This window comes from Notechis scutatus, chromosome 2 (assembly GCF_049901735.1).
Source record: "Notechis scutatus isolate UNSWTSFEM ecotype Mainland chromosome 2, rNotScu1.2, whole genome shotgun sequence".
NCBI classification, from domain to species: domain Eukaryota; kingdom Metazoa; phylum Chordata; class Lepidosauria; order Squamata; family Elapidae; genus Notechis; species Notechis scutatus.
In genome coordinates, this window is record NC_142010.1 from 219927969 (window position 1) to 219948769 (window position 20801).

Consider the following 20801-nt stretch of genomic DNA (forward strand, 5'->3'; position numbering starts at 1 on the left):
CTTAATCTCTACAACTATACACTAATGAACCACCAAGTCCTAGTGGGATCCATTCCAGAGTTCTGAAAGAATTTAAATGTGAAATTACTAATCTCATAGGAAAAATATGAACCCTGTTCCTCATAGGGCTTCATTGCCCTCATAGGGCTTCATTGCCAGAGGACTGGAAGAAAGCCAATATTACACCAGTTTTTAAAGAGGGAAGGGAAATAGGTGAAATTATAGCCTCATCTGTTTAATATCTGTTCAAGGCAAGGGGGTATAAATGATAATTAAGAAAAATAAGGGAGTCTGATAAACTCACTGAAGGCAGATTTATCAAGTAATATCTGTTTGAAGATTCAATACAATATCTGTTTGAAGATTCAATACAAATGCCAGTCCTGGGAGAATAATGGTGAGAGAACAATATGTTTCTACCTCCCACTTGTGAAATATTAGAAGCATCTGGCTGCCATTGTGAGAAAGAGTGCAGGGTCTACTCTTGTGTTCTTAAGACTCAAAGTCCTATTTCATAACTGGTGATGCCAATGTAGACACAAAGAGTATGAAGACCCAATAATTCTTCTCCAAAATTGAAATTAAACACTGACCAGTTGAAGTTATAACTTCAGTTGAGTTGTCTGTCTGAATACTAATGCAATAAGAAGAGTTATAATTGCACCAAGTAAATCATAAAAAGGTAGTATCTGAAGCAGGATAAGTGGACTCTTACTTTAGGATGATTTATATTATAGAAAAAAAATTAAATTGAGATTTGAAATTAATATATTTTTTGAATTAGTAAGTTTGGTTTTAACAAATGAAACATACTATTTGCAAATAAATACAGGTAGCTCTCAATTAACTATGGTAACTATGGAAATTGGGACTGGCAACAATTTCACTAAACAACATGATAACTGGCAGTTGCAGTTGCTGTCAATAGGTCCCAAGCAGTTAGTGTCTAGTGATCACCTGATTGTCATTTATAACCACCTACTGTTTCCCACTGACCCTGCTTGTCAGAAGCCAGAAATGAAGGTCACAAATAGCAATCATGTGATCAAAAGATGATGTGAACGTTGTAATTTGCAAGTCAATGTCCAAATGTCCAAACTGCAATCATGTAACCGGGAAGATGTGACAACCACAACTATGAGGAATGATTGTAAGTCCTCTTATTTATCACCATCATTTTGGAACAATAGCTGAATGAATGGCCAATGAAGGAGAACTACTTGTACAACCTTTATACAACTGAGTACAATCATGCAGCCCACGTATATTTTCCATGCCTATTTTGAGACAAAAGTTTCATTTTGGCATTCAATGTATTTTACAAATATTCTAAGCTCTGTCACATGTTTTAAAAGTTGGTACCACAATCCTATGCACATTGGTTTCAGAGCAAACATTATTTAAAAAACTGAAATTTAATTCTGTGTGACCATGCACAAAATCTGTATAATCATTCAGAAGTTCACAGAAGCAAGAGCTGTTTGTGGTTTTATAATCTACTAGGAAGGAATATCTATATTGCTTGGCAGAAATAAAATTAAGAATTTAAAATAAGTTCATAATTAATTTCATTTATTATAAAATAGCATGTTTCATGAAAAACATAAAATCTCACTGGGCATAAAACACTATGAAAAGAACCTTCTACTGCCATCCATCCTTAAGTGTTCATTCAGGAAAAGCTACACATTGATAAAAACTAATTTTAAATGTAAGTTTTTAATAGTGTTTTTCTTGAAGTTAAAAATACAAAACTAATACAAATTGAGAAACTCTGAACTGCCTGAAAAAAGCAAGGGACATTTTCCAACATTGTGTGGTGGGTTATTAGCCTCAACGTACAGCAGGTTAAGAGCCTCAGACTGTATCCTACAGAAATTCCAGATGCTTCATCTGACAATCTGACAATGTTGAGTGCACCCTGGGTGGTTTCCTAAATGCTTTTAAAGAGTTTCCCATTTTGTCTGTTGGCAATATTATACTGTTGAAACTCTTGTCTGACTTATGGAATAAAATGAAAGCTTGTTGCATTACTTTTCCAAAGTACTATTGATCTGTAAAGCACTAAGCAGCTTAAGATACGACTTTCTGTCTGACCACTTCTCTTTATACAAATCTGTCTGGCTATTTACTTCTAAAAATATCTTTCTGTGAAAGACTTGCCTATCTTGCAAATAGGAGAGAGTATTCTCCTTGTTGTTCCCAGGAGATAAAATGTCTTCCCTCTAGAGATAATTTTGCCCTATTTAGAAAGTTTAGTTTAAATATTGTGCGCAGTAATTTCTAAGCTTTTGCATTTTAAATAACTTATTAACTTCTCTGCTTTTCTGAACAAAAACATAAATATAAAAAATAATAATAAATTAAAATATATTTCAAGGTAATATAGAGCCTTTTGAACACAATGATACTTACAGGGGATGGAGTTTTGAACTTCCTCCCAGACCTCTCCCAACTCCCTACCATGCAACTCAGAGGGAAAAACATTTGTAGACTTTTTTTCTATGTAATTATATAACTGTAATCTTCATAACAGGCACCATTGAAATTAACTCTGAAACAATGCACCAACTCAAAAAGCATTGGTTGATAAAGCAATGTCATGGGAAATTCTGTAGCACATCAAATGCCATATCTACACTTGCAAGGACATAGGATGCAAAACAGAGATTAAGTTGGAGAAGGAAATCAGCATTCTTTACATTTTTCTCTTTTTCTCCATCTCTCCTGACAGGTCATAAATTGAATAAAAAAACAAGAGTAGTTCAGAACTTGGGAGTATTCCAGAAAATAAAGAACCTCAGATCTTTACTGAACCAGTTCCTCACACACTTCTGGAATACTTAAATTTGAATCCCTACTGGTGTGAGAATACAGCTAATGTTGCGGGCTTTCCACCACTACACAATATGATAGTTGACTTTCCTATACTAGAAGTGGAGCAGCTCTACCACATTCTATGGCATCTTGCCCAGAAAATATTGGTTGTTTTTGTTCTAAGTTCTAAAAATTTGCAGGCAATCTTCTGGTTACAAAAGGAACAGTATCAGGACAGCAAGTGTTATGTCGACTCTAACTTTATTATATCATACCCAAGCTATGTTAATAATTTGGGCACATAATTATGGTTTAATACAAAAACAAGGAGAGGGTAGGTTGAGATACATTAGCAGAACTCAAGAGGATTAGTGGGGATTTGCATTGTGCTCTACTGGAAGAATTCAAAAGATTAATAAGGATTTCTAATTCCTAATTACTAAACTGAAAAAAAAACAACCAGTTCTTTTTTCTTTTCAGTTGAAATAGGGTTGCTAAAATGAAGAAAATACAAGTTGGTCAGCAGATAATATTTATGCACAAAGCAATGTTGTGCAGAGTCCAATTCTCTGTTTAAAAAAGAAAGTAAAAAAGTAATTGAAATTGTGCTCTGAGGCATTTTGCTCACAAATTCTTTGGTTACAATGGAAGCTACTATTTTTATCTGGCATTTCCTGTGATATTTTATAAAGAGATTCTATTCACAGATAAGTTTTGTTCTATAAACCATTTTGTTCTATAAACCATTTTCAAAAAATTCAAAACCATGGCTTTAAGCTGGCAATGAGCTCCATCTGCTGGTGAACTGTTATAAAAAATGATAACCTAGCATTGTCCATGTAAGCTTGAGATTTTTAGCTTATAACATCAAACTGACATAGATACAATAACTGTTTGCAATACATCAGGATTGAAACTGAAAAAGCAATAATTTTGGATATACCTTTATAATGTTTCCTTCTATATACTGTATATTAAAGCCTTTGTGGTTATTTATGTTATCACCCTGGCTTTTTCTCCTCTCTAGCTGAGAATTAATTATGCCTTCCCTTACTACTATTCCTATACCACACAATATCAACCAGCTTCAAACTCAGGGTCAAATCAGTACAATTCATGATTATGCTAGCATCTTTCTAATGCCCTAGCAAGATCTCCTTTCCACAAAGGTATGCTATTGAGTAATTTTTTTTATATTTTATATGTTTTAAGGAAAAAAGGCAATGTTTATAACAGAGTATCAATAGTGAAAACCTGTAAGTTCATAGTTACAATGAAAAAGGAGAAAACAGCATATTCATCCAAGGTTTCTACATGTAACTTTAAATTATAGCTTATCAGTGTGAAGCTATGATTTATTCTGTAGAGGCTATTCTCTAGCACTACTTTTTTTTTAAAAAAATTGTACTTCATAAAAAGTATTACTTCATTCTGAAATCCCAATTTTGGGGGAAACGAAGAATTTCATTCAATCTCTTCCCAGTTGTTTCTACTCATCCTACCCAATCTGACAGGAGAGACATGCTCCAAGTCACATTGGTTAAGGAGCGTTGGCCCAGAAGACTCTTTTCTGCTTTCATGCTTGGCATCTGAAACATCTTTCTAGAGATTTAACTAGCCAAAAAACCCACTGGCCTTTGTTAAGGCTTTAAAAACCTGATCCTGTGCTTGGGCCTGAGGACCTAAGTGTGTGAAAGAGCTTGTTCTCCTGGAATGGTAATAGTTGTACTGTTTTTTCTTAACTGCTATATATTTTAACTTTTGTATATATCTATTTTTACTTTTGCTTTAATATTGTTAGCTGCCCCAGCTCATTTATGGAAATGAGTAGCCATATAAATTGTAGATTTTCTCTTTGTTCTATGGATCTTTTCTGTGATTTTAAATTTGAATTCATTTCCATAAGAGGAAACAAAAGGAAAAATCAGGGTTTTAAAGCAAGGATCTTAAAATTTAATTTTATTATTCAATCAAAATAGAGCAAGAGTTGTAAAAATATAAAAAAATCTTTTCCCTATAGAGCTTTTGCCCTGAAGGTTAATAAATGTTAACTGCATTGAATATTTTACAAGAGAAAAGGTCAGTTCAAACTCTTCACAAAATTTATTTTATCTGAAACTAAACCTCCTCCAAGGAGCTCAAGATGGCATACAAAAGGTTGTATCCAATGGGAGAAGGTATAAGGTCAGATCGCTCCATCAATGGAACCAATTTTTGATGCCCATTATTCTTTGCAGCAAATCTGGACAGTTACGATATGTTAAATGGCAAGTTCCATTAATGTTCAAAGTTGCCTATAAAGCTGTACCATTATATTCTTTCTACCACCCTGCAAGATATTAGTGTTTACATATAGTCCTCAACTTACCAGAGTAATTGGGATCTTGCAGTCCCAGGTACCTTCATTAACCAAATCCCATGGTTGTTAGCAACATGACATCCTGCTGGCTTCCCACAACCAAAGTCAATGGGGATGTTGGCACAAAGTGATCAAACATGTAAGTGGTGGCTGCCAAATGGGGAGGGGATAAGGGAATGCATGGGGGAGGCACAGTGAGGGTGCACAAGAAGTACACAGGAAGTGTGGCAAAGGTCAGGGGAGGCACATGAGAGAATATGCAAAAGGCATGGTATGGTTGGGGAGAGTGTGAAATGCACAAAAGCACACCCTGAGGGATTGATTTTGCCTCGTTGGGGGATCCTCTCTCCCAACAAACATTTCTGCTCTCAAAGAGGCCGAGTAAAAAAGCCTGTCCTGAATCCAAGTAAGATTTTGGCAGCATGCGATGTTTGCAGCCGGCCCCCAAGAAGCAAGAGAACTCTCTTTCATTTCTAGGGGCTGACACCTAATACCCAATGCTCAAATGCTCTGTGTCAAAATCCTGCTTGAATTTTGAGGCAGAGTTCCCTTCTGCCCACAGAGAGAATGGGAACTGCAGGAAGATCTGGACTTCTTTTCTCCAGCCCAGTGCCACTATCCTCTTCTACACGCAGAGGGGGTATACCTGCCCCTCATTGGCAAGCAGTTCTTTTGTTCCATCCACTTAATGACCATAACGGAGCGAAGCAGGGATTGGGGTAGTTGAGCAAGATGGTCACATGGGCTCAACTGTAAATTAATTTGAGGACCACCTGTAAAGTTAACAACAATCATGGATTTTGTGCAGTGCTAAACTGAACAGGTATTAATTACAACCATTTTTGGAAAGAGGAGAGAATACAATTAAGCCTTTATCGTTGGGAGGAAGGAAATTAAGTCTTTTTTGGAGGAAGACACTCTTTTATGCACAGGAGGCGCTGGGGTCCAGAGCGAGTAAACCACCTCAAGCCTGGAAAGACTACCCGCCTGCTGTCCCAGGCAAAAGGTACAAGCTTGCTGCCTCAGCTTAACTGCAGCAGAGATGAAAGCTTGCCATTGCTACAGCATGGAATGTTAAAGAATTCCTGTCAGTCTGCCTCATGATAGACATTTTTTTTTAATATTTATATTTTTAAACTCGATTTTTTTTCTTAAAATATAAAAAGGGCAAGACTGAACTCTCTTGAGCAACATAGCTAGTATCCATGACTATCTATTAACCTAACAGAAAAAAAGAGGAATTGGGCTCTAAATTTGAGAAGTGTGTGGTAACAACAAAGTAAACAGAGGGGGGGACACACTGATTAACAACTATTTTAAAGACCTCAGTTCAGACAGATATGAACAATAATACAAAATAAAGTATATGTTAAAAACTGATAGCAAAACTGCTATGCAAAAAAACTCAATTGAACTGAATGAGGCACGCTGTTTAAAAACACAGTCTTAGTAGTACAAATTCTGAAAAAATGTTTCTTTAATTGAGAGAGGAACTCCATCTTACAAAGCAAAAGCAAGTGTCAGTAGAAAGCACTAAGCAAACAAGTGTCACTAGAAATCGCTACTGTAGCACATGGTGATCATGGAATTATGATGTAAAAGATTACATTTGAAACTTCCTGAAACTATACTACCTTAGTTCAACATTTTTCTTCTTTTTTCTCCTATCTATGCTATGAGGTTTTTAAAAAATACTGTAGTAGGAAGAAAAATAATTGCCATATCTGCATTATATTTGGAGAACACGTCTGCTGGTAACATATCTAAACCCATGCCCCAACACATGGCAAATTAATTTGAAAATGAATCTGTTTCAATGAACACAATTTGCTTAAAATTAATGAATACCTGTTTTATATTTCATTTTCAATCATCAAAAGAAGAGGAAACAATATTGTCAAGATGTGACCATTGTTAGGTAGAATTTTAGGTTTAGGAAATCATGTTTTTCCTTTGAGCTAAAGCCATATCCTTTGATGTGCAAAAACTAGCTTTTTCAGGAACAGCAATGAGAATAATCAAACAATAGGACTGTATTCTAAAGTCCTTGATCAAAGCTAAGAAAGAAACAAACTCAGTGGGAAAGGAGGAGATGCAACATATTTTACAAAAGACAAAGAGGGTTCCTGGGACCATCAGCTACCTCAAGACATATACATTTGCCACTTGAGGAATTTTATCTAAGATGTCTATTTTTTCTCACATTTTAAAAAAATTAAACCTTTATTGCACACCAGTGATTTGTTGTCTTTACTTTTGTTGCCTATCATACATTGAAATATAGATTATGTCAATACTGTTTCTGTACTTTTCAAAGGTATTCAATATTTATCTCTCAAATTCAGGGACTAAATTCTTGCCAGCTCAGGTGTTTGAGTTTTATGGGCAATACCATGGATAAGAAACAATACTAAATAATGGGTAGATTGGTTTGTACTATAGAATTAGATGAAACTATTTTGACAAGTCATATTTAAAAGTCTACTTATCCATAAAGCATAACCTCAGAGCCCTGATATAGCCTCTAGCTTATAAAAGATGTTATACAAATAAATACCTTAGAATTTGGAATTTGCATTTTAAAAAAATACAAGTTGGCACATAGATTGAATAAAATCTCAGGCACCGGATTTTTTCATAATTTCAGCTGTTTTATTGCTTCTATGATTAGGTTGTTTTGGGGAAATATGCTTACAAGAAAGCTTATCTTTATTATTTTACAAATGAAAACTGTGTGTACATATACACAGAAAGAAAATGTGTTATATCTAATTTATTTTGCAAACAAAAGTTCCTACCATAGATACTAAGTAAGCCAAGACAGTATATCTTCATAAGAATTAATATAATTCCAGGTCTGAAAAATGGAGTACACAGATCAAGAGAGGAAAGAAGTAGTATTTATATATCTAAATATAGTAGTATAGTTATAAGACAATATCCAGAAGACCACAGCATCCTGAAATTCTTACAATGACCAATTCTCATTTACATGCGAAGTTTTTACAGTATTATATTCTCATGAAGATATGTCTCCAAATATATAACATTCTCTCTTGAAAATAAATATATGATTTTGATTTGGTATCAGGATTTCAAAATAAGAATACTTTTAGTTCTCTGAAGACCAGCATAAAATCTTTGTATTTTTTTAAAAATCCTATTCAGTAATTCGAGGCAGCGAGCCAAGGAGCCAGTTTGGTGTAGTGCTTAAGGTATCAGACTAGAAACCAGGAGTTCCAGTCCTGCCTTAGTCAGCTGGGTGACCTTGGACTCTTTCTTAACCTAAGGAAATGAACAAGCAAGGGCAAACCACGTCCAAAAAACCTTGCCAAGAAAACTGCAGAGACTTGTCCTTGCAGTCACCAGGAGTCAAGACTAACTCAAAGGCACGAAAATAAATAACTTGAAGCAAATTTATGAATGATAAAATTAATCTCTTTCAAATTTGTTGCCTGCTGTAGAGACAAAATGTATAATTGTATGAATATAACAAATAAGTACTATGTATTTGTTTTACTTTTCCAGGATAGAAAGAGCATTGATGTTTTCATTTTGTTGTGGGAAGGAGCTCTTGAGAACATCATGGACAGCAAAGAAAAGAAATAATTTTCACCACAGGCACAAACAATCAGGCTCAAATTATCATATTGTGGATATTTTATAAGAAGATCCACTTCTTGGAAAAGTCAGTAATGCTGGAAAAGTTGTGAGAAAAGACAACAACCAGCAACAAAATGGATGCACTTGATTACAACAGTACATATTACAGTACACCATTGGCAGATGTGTAGGATCAGGGTAGGGACAAATCATCTTAGAAAAGGTCCATCAATATGGTTGCTAATAGTCAACATTACTTTGATAGCACCAAATCAATGTCTACTTTCAACATAGGAACTTAGCAATTATAGTTTAGCTGGGATCAGTTTATTAATCTTAAGCAACTTATTTTAGGTTACCCGTACATCTGAATCCATTTTAAAGCCAATGAAAATAGTCCCAAGATTCTCAATAAACACTGTTTTGTCTTAAATATTGTTACAATTAACTGTCGGAAAATAGGAATACCTTACAATGTACTAGAGGTAGTCCTAGCTTACCAACCATTTTGTTCAGAAATAAAAGTTATGATGGCACTCAATAAGGAGACTTAAGACAATCCTCAAAGCTGCAGCCTCTACAATGTCCTTGTGGTCACATGATTACGATTTGGGCATTTGGCCACCGGCTCTCATTTACAGTGGCTGCAGCATCCTGAAGTGACATGATTATCATTTGCAATCTTTCCTGGGAAGCCAGCAGAAGGTTGTTAAGTTGCTCAGTTAAGTTGTTCCCATTGTTTTTTCTACTGAGGAGGAGGAAGAGAGGAGCCCATGAGTGGCAGGATAAGTGTGGTCTCTGCTTACTACCCACACAACACCAAGCCCTCCAGGCTCAGTATTGCCATACTTGTACCAAGGAACACCTTCCCCACCCTGTTGTATTAATTCCAATTCAATTAATGTTGTTAAGCGACAACTACCTTTTTATAATTTGCTTTGTTACAAACAGTACAATTCTTATTTAAAGCAACATTAGCAACAGTATCCTAACTTACTAAATAAGTGTAAATTTTACCATGGAAGAGACTGATCTGGCATCCTCCTCATAATTTACAACAGGTGGGGGCTCTTTCCCATCATTTTCTTGCACTTTTTGTTGAAGAAGTTCCTTCTGGGCTGCAAATTTGACTTCAGTGCATTTCAGCTGCTGAACAGTTTGCTTTAATTCTTCAAGGGCTTGCTTCTGGCTTAGCAGAAGCACAATGCTGAAAAGAACAGCTTCAAAATTATACTAAAAGCAAAATGGAAGCATGTATTTCATTTCTCAAGACCATAACAAATAATATATTTTTAGCAGATTTAAGGTCTTACAAGAATTAATACTAGATGGAGTTGAGTGGTTGTTAATTGTCAACTTGTTTTCCCCCCCAAAAAAGCTTTATTTGTAGAGCCTAATCTAAGGAAGAACAAAATAGGAATCTGTTTAGGCTGCATTAAAAATTAATGTAGAGGAAAAAGTTAATAAATAACAATTTAAAGAAGAAATCCATGCAAATTGCCTTAATTCCATATAAGTGAATTAAAGAAATACACAGTTTAGAATCATTACACTCAATCAAAGGGATAGGAAATAAATTATGCCATTACAGACTCAATAAACAATAAAAAAATAAAGAAAAATATTGCTAGACATACTGTAAAATTTTTAAAAAGTGTTTTAAATTAGCTTATAAATCAGTTATTAAATATAGTCAATAATTCTAGACTTTCAAAGAGGGTACAACGAAGCATGACCTTAGCAAATAAGTTACAATATATCATCTGGATTTTATTTTTGCTCAAGAATATTATATGAATAACTCAGAAAATTAATTTTATATATCATACACTTCCATGTCTGCCATTTTTACTCACTCAGATTTTCTTTCATAGATCTTAGAAGACTCTTCAATCTTCTTTTCTAATTCCAGAACTAATTCCTCCTTATTTAGAAGTGCCTGCTGTGTCTGAATCAGTTCTTCTACTACAGTTTTCAACCTATGATTTAAATGAATAGTAACAAATATAATCTGTGACTATTTAGCAGCACTTTCTTTGTATTTCTCAATGGAGAATTCTTTTTCAAATAATAATCATGTAGTTTTTCTTTTTATTATTTACAATTATTAATTTTATTATATTTGTAAACTGTTTAGAATGGTTAAATTTTAAAAAAAATCTATAAATTTCATAAGTAAAAAGTACATAAGTACAAGGATTTATACTTTTTGTGGAATCTTTTCAGGCTGTCAAAATCCATCAATATTTATATTGTATGTTATTTTTTTTAAAAAATCAAGAACTTTCATTAAAAAAGAGGCACAATAACAGGAACAATAATATGCTAAACATTTTGCAAACTAACTAGAATTTAATGGTTTTCATTTTGAGATTATTCTGCTTGTAATATAGTTTCAAATAACAAATGCAATAAAGCCCCAGAAACACATTTTTACTACATATAAAACAATTTTCTTTAACTCATTGCATTTATTTATATGCTGCTGGAACTTTTCTTGTTATAAACTAATTATGTTCATTTAAATGTAGCAAAATTAATTTGTCATAAGGACAATTAACAGTTTAAAAACTTGTTATATGAAAACCATAACTGTCCTACAATATAAATTCATTAATTCCTAATGACCAGTTTTTTAAAAACGCATTGGCCTTTTAAGATGTTTATACCACCTGAGAATATTTGAATTCTGAACTGCACACCAAGAATGCCAAGAATAATAACGCTTCATTAAAAAAAGTATCACAATATTCTATAGAAATGAAGAGTTGGAAGATTCACTAAGTCAGCTAACTGCACTGAGACACATTAATTTTCCCCAAACTGTCCAATAGTAGGATAAAACTTTTATTATCTCAAGACTCTGAGTAATACAGCAGCACAAAACAATGTCAAATTAATTAGAGAAGATTAATTTACTTGATTTATTAACTTATCACTTCCAATTTTCTTTGCTTTCACTATTCTTCAATAAAGGGATCATAACTAAAAACTCATGTAACAAATCTTTTCCAGAGAATAAATAATCTTTCATTTTCTATTTTATGCTACACAAATCTTATTTCAAAGCAACTAGGTACAGTGCAGTATCTGGTTCCCCGTACAATCTAACAGAGGAAAGACAAGTTCTAATGGTGATTAGAAATCTAGAAGTCTTGCTTTTTATTACAAGAAATTATGATCACAGTGGCAAGACCTTTTTAAGAATTAAGTCGGATATTGAACGTTGTGAGTAGAAGTTAATCTCACTTACAAACAGGAAATTATTTTTTCTTTTCAGGTACTTTGCAGAAATGACAAGTTGATCAACTTCCTTGCACATCTTTTCTGAGGGTTATAGTCAACCCTGATGATAGTACAGAAATAAGAAACCTTCTTACATAAATGAAAACAAGTTCTGCACATGCATGGGGGAAATATAAGGTGCTAGCATGTTATAACAACAATTATTTGTCTACAGACACACTCCTACATACAAAGATATATTTTCTGACATAGAATTATTAGTATTAATTATTAGGTGGTCTGTCACTCAAAATTTAACCCAAATCCTACCACCCTCATCTACATTAAAATAATCATAGCTCCAAACTACCGTATTTGCCGGCGTATAAGACGACTTTTTGCCTTGAAAAACATGCCTCCAAGTGGGGGGGTCCTTATACGCCGGGAGGACTCCGACTCCCACTTCGAGCTTGAGTTGCAGCCGGGAGGGAGGCTGGGGGGAGCGGTGTGTGTGTTGTGTGTGTGTGTGTGTGTGTGTGTGTGTGGCGGGTGTCACTCGCCACGCGCTGCGCAACCTTTCCCCTCTTCCTTCCTTAGCGGTGTGGGGAGGAGAGGATTCAAGATCCTCACGTGCGGCGTACTTTTCTTTTCTTTTTTTCTTTTTGCACGCAGGTTTTGCATGCGGGCGGCTGTAGGTTAAGGATGGGGAGCCCCGGGTGGGTTATCAGGTTTTATGGTGCTTCCAACATGTGCGAACGGTGGGAGAGCGGAGAAGAGAGCGAGCGAGCGCCCTGCTGTGTGAAATCCTGCCGTCAAAGCAACACTGGGGGAGGCAGGGTATAAATTTACCAGGTTAATGTAGCAATGGTGATTAATGCCCAGAACATTGTTTGCGGGTATTGGTGTTTTGTGTGTGTGTGTGTGGTGGTGGTGAGGAGAGGTTGTCCTTTGAATGCGGAAAAGTAGGTGTGACCTTGTGTAGGAAAATAAAGAGATCCTTTTAGCGTGTTTGGCTTCTTTGCCTCCCCTCGTTCGTTTTGACGTGGAGATAATGGCCTTCGGGCGGGAGGGAAGAAAACGGTAGCTGGATCATTTCAAATTTCACTTACTCTCCTGCCTCACTTCAATATGTCTGAGCGACTCCAGATACTGGAAGACTTTTTGAATGAAAGTGTTACCTCCATTTTTTTTTTAAAGAGGGCCACTTGGGGAAAAAAAGATTCTAAGGAATTCCTTGTTTCTTGATTAAAGAGAAGGCATTGAATATACTGTTCCTTGGCAGCCTTTTCAGTGTCCGGGTTTTTGGTGTGTGTGTGTGTGTGTGAGAGAGAGAGAGAGAGAGAGAGAGAGAGAGATCAGCTGTATTGAGAAGAGAATGTTTCCTGTGTTCTCATTTTATTTACAACATATTTTACGCTTAATGGTAAGCAATGAAAAATATTTTTAAAACTCATTTCTAAACTCCATAGCTATTTGCATATTCTTGGTTCAAAATTGGATTAGCTCATTTCAAAATTGTCCAAAGCAGAAAAGTGCATCAAAAAAAAAAAAGTGCAAAAGTGGAAGGTGTGTGGAAGAGGGGTAGTCTTATACGGCGAGTATATAACAAACTCTATATTTTGAGTGGAAATGTTGGGGGTCGTCTTATACGCCCAGTCGCCTTATACGCCGGCAAATACGGTAGATAGTTTCTTATCATTCCTCATTCTGGGCCTATTGAACTGTTTTTAGTCTTGGTGATTTCCAAAGCATCACAAGAGAAGGGACAAAGAATCTCTTTGGGTGGACTGTCAGATAAATTTTTGGTTTACATCCCTTGTCTTGGTGCAGTGGAAAATTTCAGGTAAGCTCTCTAGATATATAGACTAAAAAAAAAATCGTGTTTAATAAGGCTGACTCATACGTGTCCTAACAACATGGTAGCTCTTAATAGTCAATAGTACTTTGAATTTTGAATTGGCCACCAAAACTGGCTGGTGGTCTCCAAGAGACCACAAAGTACGTGAAAATCTACAGTAGTGCGTTCTGTTTCCAATCATTTGCTACACTGAAACAGCTCTAAGTTTTGAGTCATTACCAAAGGCAACCTAGTATAGTTTGCAGTGTAGTAATCCAATTGTGTGCTGATTAATGCAATAGTTATAATTACTAAAGATTTGTTGTCCAATTGCTGCTAGAACAAAAATAAATAAAAGTCTCCTTGCCACAACCCCAGTGATTATGCTGAACATGGCTGTTGATTCCATTGACAAAATGCATAGAACAATGTTTTATTGCTTTTATTGTCACTATGTAGACAAATAAGGCCATTTGGGTTTCAGTCATTTTTTATTTATATCACCATTGGTTCTGGCATCTTTTCAGTTCCTTTCACTCATGAAGCTCCTCCAATATCCGTAGAACAGAAGGATTTGACAACTGAGATTGGGTAACTTAGAACAATCTCACCTAGCACTTGGACCACTTCAAAGTAATGGAGATTAGTGGCTTCTGGTTTGAACTTCTTCGTCGACAGACCGAAATCTGCGATCGTGCACAGTGTCGATCTGTGCTCGCCGCTGGAGCGCCCCGAGCCGGCTGGTTTTGGGGCTAAGCTACCCTATAGAGGTGGTGAAGAAGGGGGAGATTGCCAGCAGGGTCAAGGAGAGTCACATCTCTCCTCCCCAGCTGGCCATTACTTCCTTTCCCGAAAGCGGTTGCAGCGGTGGTCAGAAATGGCCACCTCAAAGAAGAACTCGACCGGAAAAGAATGTGCAGGAGGAAGATAAGAAGAGAAAGTTTTGGCTGACTGGGTCAAACTGAAAAAGCAACAATATAAGGTACCCTGGAATTTGAATTATAAAGAACAACATTATTCCCAAAGAAGACTTTCAAGCGGCAAATGAGATAGGGAAGGGAAAGGATTTGGGGTTTTTTTTTCTTTTCTTCCCTATATTGACAACTAAGAGATTTAAGCAAGAAACCGGCAAAAATCCACTTTGACATTAACAGGTATTTAAGCTGAAAATAAAATGTCAAAGGGATAATAAAGATTTCTGGACTCTCAAAAACTTTTAAAAGAAGGAAAAAAACAAAAGGGTGGGATCTGGAAAAATGGAGGAGACCACCTAGAAGTGAAAGGAATTAATAGTGAAACTTTAACAAGATTCCTAAAATATACATTTTAACTGAAACTTTGTAACAAGATAAGAGAACCCCAGGAAGAGAAAGTGGAAAAAAGAAGCAAGAAGAAACAGCTTTGGATTATTTGGATTACTTGGTGATTTTTGGATTTTTGGTTATCGGATCTAAAGGACTAAAATTAATCAGGTGGTTGTTTAAAAGTTTTAAAAATGGTATCACTCTTGGAAGAATTGAGAATGGAACTTAAAAAGCAGAAAGAAGATACACAAGAAGGAAGAGGTTCTTTTGGCTTATTTCAATTTTTAGAAATGGAGATCCTGAACTATGAGAAACAACAAGAAATGCCTGTAGAACAAGAAGGGCAGGGCAAAGAAGAAGCCATCTTCAATGACCAAGTATTTCTATGTGGGGAAAAGAAAGGAAAGGGGGGGAAAGAAAGTGAAAAATTTAAGATTTGAAAAAACAATCCAAAAAAAGAATAGTTTGAAAAGTAATTACAACATTAGGAAGAAACAGAAGAGAGGATTACAGAAGAGAGAATCAGAATTAGAGAGAGAAGGGGTCAAAAAGGGAAGGGAGAAGAAGAGGGGGAAGAGGGAAAGGAAAAGAAATGATAAAGGACAGAAACAGGACATAGAGAAACAGGGAAAACGTACAAGGATTAAGGGTATAAGCCTATTTAGAAGACACAGAGATAATGGGTGAAAACTTAATTGAAAGGGGGATTCTGCAAGGGTACATAAGATAGTATTGTTATATTAGAAATAGAAATGAAAATATGAAACAAGTGTGATTAAAATGATAGATAAAATACTCATTGTAATGTAATGGAATGTTTAATAAATAAATGAAATAAAGAGAACGAGAGAATGAAATTAGGAAAGGAGGGGAACATTTTAATATAAATGTGTTATAAAAATTTAAGTGAAGAGGAATATGAAAGAAACATGAAAAAAATATGTATTATAAGTGTTCCTAGAAGTATTATACCCTATTGAAAAGAAATGTTAAAGATGTCAAAGATTATAACTAACATTAATGATAGAGTTGAATTGGAATAGAATAAGTATTTTATTTATTATTGTTATATATATATTTTCTCTTTAAGAACTTAGTGCATATTTTAAGAACGTACCAAGTAGAATTCGACTGGAAGTTATGTGTTATATTGAATGTTATAATTGTAAAGGCATAAATCGAAGTTTAAATAAGAGTTGAATGGATAAAAATTAAAAGATACAAAGGTGTCATACTCCAATTAGTAACTACAGGGGAAAAAATTGTTTAATGAGAAAAGAAAATATGAAATTGAAACAGGACAGACAAAAGTATAAACATAATGACTAGAAAGATATTGAAACTTAGAAAAAGATATATATATAATTGAATTTAGAAAGGAATGAGATAATTAAAAGTAAGATTGAGAAAACTAAAGAAAGGGAAAAATTATTGAGAAAATGTTAAAATAACAATAAGATATGGAATAGAATAGAAGGGAGGAGCTGGCATGCGATCTTGGAGGTCTGAGATCGCTGCCGATATCTTTGCTCCTGGACGGTCCAAGTGGATCTAAACCGTCCCGTAGATACGGTGAATGTAAAGAGCGCATCCTGTTGATCCCAGGGATATCGCAAAATCCCTGGTAGATCCAGGAGAAGCTCTTTTTGCCAGAGGCAAAGAGGTAGCCATTAAAGCTGCTGAAGTTGGGACAGCTCCGAAACGAAAGAGAACGAAAGAGAAAGTGTGCCGGTTTGGTGAGAACTTTTCTTTATTTAAAGATTTGAGAGGACACCCCTAAGGGAAAGAAAGAATCTGTAAAAGTTTTTTGACAGAAGTGAATAAGCGGCGATTTTAAACAGGAATGTCAAAGTAATATTTTTTTTTTTTTTCTTATTGCTGATGATCCTATATTTTGAAACTGGACTGGTTTTTTCCTTTTTTTAATCTACTCTTTCCTTTTCCCTTTTTGATTTTATAATATATTAAGCCATAGACTCCCTTTTAGTCTTTTTTTAAAAAATAATATTTTCTTCCTTTTTAAACTAATTCTTATTATACTCTGTCGGAAAAGGAGGGGGAAAGTGAAAGCTAAAGAAACTTTGTAGCACTGCCAACTAGAGGCTTGGAAATACTCTACTTTTCCTTTGAACAGACAAAGCTGAGAAAGAATTGAGACTTCTTTTCAAGGACACTGCCTGTTTGATAAGATAGAGGGAAGAGCATGGGAGAGTATTATTGCAGGTGCTCTTCTGGGTTTCTATCAACAGCTGGAGTCTGGTGTTGAAACCTAGGGGGAAAAAGGGTGATAAGTTTTTGGAGAAGAGAGTTATAATAAGAGCTTTGGATAATTAAGAGGGGCTATTTTTTTTTTTTTTTTTTATTTATTTAGTTTTAATTAGTGCAGTGTTAAATAAAAGTACGTTCTTTTTTAATATTACATATAAGAAAAGGCAGGGGGGCGGGGGGGTTGTGGTGTTTTTGCGCCTTCTGCATTTTTTTTCAGGGGGGGGTGGGGTTTAGGGGGATAGCCAAATTATTGATAATAGTTGTGCTATCCCTCCTCACCAGCTTTATTGTATTTCATTTTATCGTTTTTTTTTTTGCAATAGCTATTTGGATCTTTGGCTTTGTTGGAGCTTGTCTTTTTCTTTTTTTTTCTTTGGAAGTCCACTCTCTACACTTGCTTTTTATTTTAAAGGGAAAGCTTTAGTATTAATGTTTCCTTTTTTTTAACGGAATAGCCTTTTCTTCTCCTTTCCTGGTATTTTTGTTTTTTCATCTACCTTTCTTGTTTATTTTTATGCACTCTTTTCTATTTGAGACCTCTCAATTGGATTAAGGTGTTGAAGAACCTGAAGAATTTTTCCTTTTTTTTTTTTCCAAGCCTTTTTCTTCATCTAACCACCAATTGGATTAAAGTATACAAGAACCTGAAGAAATTTTGTCCTCCCCCTTTTTTTTCTTCTTCTTTTAATCATTACTATTTGGCTTCTTTTTTCTACTATTTTTACTTCGAACTACAATTGGTTATTTCACAATTGGATTAAGGTTTAGAAGAACCTGAAGATTTTGAATTGCTTAAAATGAGTAGGAAACTAACAGCTCCTGGTTCTTCAGCTTCTACTTCCTCCTCTCCACCATCTGGAGGACAACGTTCAATACAGACAATGTTAAAGCAAGAAAAAGAACAAGAAAAAGTGATTCTGCAGATGATTATGCAAGGAATTCAAAATATTCAAGCAAGATCAGAGAATATTGAAAAGAGAATAGAGAACATTGAACAAAGGACAGAGAACATTGAACAAAGAATAGGGAAAACGGATGAAAAAGTGGAGAACATCCAACAAATGATGTTGAAGTATGATGAGAGATTCCAAAAAAATGAAGAAGATAAACAAAGAGACAAGAAGATTGGAGATATTGATAATAGATTAACGGTGGTTGAACAAGATAAAAGTGGTATGTTGAGATGGATAGATCAGAATTCTATCTTAGATTCCAAAACGTAGAGGAAGAAAAAGGACAAAACTTAGCTGAGATAATGATAGAAATACTGGCTGAAGCTTTGGAAATAACTCAAGAGAAGATGACGGATGGAATAGATGAGGTTTATTGAGTTTTCACAAGATATGCGATGAGAAATAGCTTACCAAGAGAAGTTCACATTAGATTTACAAAGAACAAGCCATTAAAACGCAAATATTGCAAGTGGCAAAAGAAAAAACATTGAAATATAAAGACAAGGAGATTGTGGTCTTGAAACAAACACCCAGAAGAGTGAGAGAGATGAGAAGAGAATACTGATTCCTGACTAAAATGCTACTTAAAAAAGAGGTGAATTATAGATGGCTGATTCCAGAAGGTTTAATGTTCACATGCCAAGAACAGAGACATAGAATTGACTCAATTGAGAAAGCAGAATTATTTTATACAGAATTTTTTGGAGGGAAAGAGGAAGAGGCAGAAAAAGAAATCTCACTAATTGAATTCCAAGAGGACTGCCAAATGGCGATTGAAAAAGAAGGTGCAGTAGGTGGAAAGGTGGAAGCCAAAGAACAACGTGAACCAAGATCTACGAGAGCTGCTAAACCTAACTACAAAATATAACCATGGAAGAGAAAAAACTGATTACAATTAATATAAATGGACTTAACTCAGCCGTTAAAAGAAGGAAAACCTTTCATAAATTAGAGAAATTAAAATTTGATATAATTTGTCTACAAGAAGTACATATTAAAAAATAATATGAACAATTGTTGATACAGCCAAAACTAGGGAAAATATTTACTTCCTTGACACAATGTAAGAAAAGAGGAGTGGTTTTATATATTAAAGAGACTATCCCAGCAAAATTGATTTATACCGATGATGATGGAAGAATACTAATGGTGGAAATAATGGATAATAATACGAAAACACTCCTGATTGCAATCTATGCCCCGAACGACAAACAAGAAGAATTCTACAAAAAATTACATATGAAAATAATTGAACTGGACTATGCTAATATAGTTATGATGGGAGATTTTAATGGAATTGTAGACAAAAATTAAAGATAATATGAGAGTAATCTTGGACACCTTGGAATACTATGAGGCACATCCTGAAAAACAAATGGCTCTGATATTTCTAGATGCACAGAAGGCATTTGATAATGTGAATTGGCGATTCATGTTATTACTGCTGGAACAGATGGGCTTTGCTAGAAAATTTATTCAAGCAATAGAAGCTATATACTATAAGCAAACGGCAAAGGTAATGATAGAGGGAGAACTGACAGACTCTATCAATATAAGAAAAGGAACAAGACAAGGGTGCCCACTATCACCTTTGTTGTTTGTGTTAACTTTGGAAGTGCTAAACAGAAATATTAGAGATGAAAAGAATATAAAAGGAATGAAAATCAAAAAGGAAGAATTTAAGCTGCAAGCATTTGCAAATGATCTGGTTTTCATCTTAGAAGACCCTCTAGAAACAGCACCAAAATTGATAGAAAAGATAGAGTCATATGGAAAGGTGGCTGGTTTGAAAATAAATAAAGATAAGACAAAGATCTTGACAAAGAATATGCTATTAAGACAAAAGGAAGAACTGGCAGACCTATTGAAAATTCAGGTTACGAATAAGATCAAGTACTTGGGGATATATTTGACAGCAAGATGTAGTACACTAAAAGAGAATAATTATATCAAACTTAAACAGCAGATAGCACTAGATCTGGCAAAATGGGAAAATTTACAAACTGTCACTAATAGGGAGAATTTCAACAATCAAGATGAATATATTACCCAGAATTTTATATTTGTTTCAAACAATTCCAATTAGGCTTGGAAAAGATTACTTTGAAGATTTAAATGAAATTGTGTTGAAATATATATGGCAAGGTAAGAAAGCGAGAATAAAGTTAAAACTTTTGCAAGATGCTAGAATTAGAGGAGGATTTGGTTTGCCTAATTGGGAGTTGTATTATCAAGCTACAAATTTGATGTGGATTAAGGAATGGATAACACTAAGAAATACTAGATTGTTGACATTAGAAAGACATGATTTGTTGTTGGGGTGGCATGCTTTTTTATGGTATAAAGGAACTAAAACACAGGGGTATTTTAGAAGACATTATATACGGGAGTCTCTGTGATTAAACTGGGAGAAGATTAAAAGACAATGTTATTTG

At 34.8% G+C, this 20801-nt stretch overlaps 1 protein-coding gene across 8 annotated transcripts in view; it reads right to left on the reverse strand.

Annotated features, from left to right (window-relative positions):
* Positions 1–20801, reverse strand: part of FER (FER tyrosine kinase) — a 134182-nt gene that overhangs the window by 77801 nt on the left and 35580 nt on the right. For all 8 annotated transcript variants that reach the window (XM_026673017.2, XM_087958088.1, XM_087958095.1 and 5 more), the window contains 2 exons: positions 10636–10758; positions 9797–9986 (listed from right to left, as the gene is read on the reverse strand). In XM_026673017.2, the coding sequence (XP_026528802.1) occupies positions 9797–9986; positions 10636–10758 (313 nt within the window). The remainder of the gene's footprint in view (positions 1–9796; positions 9987–10635; positions 10759–20801) is intronic.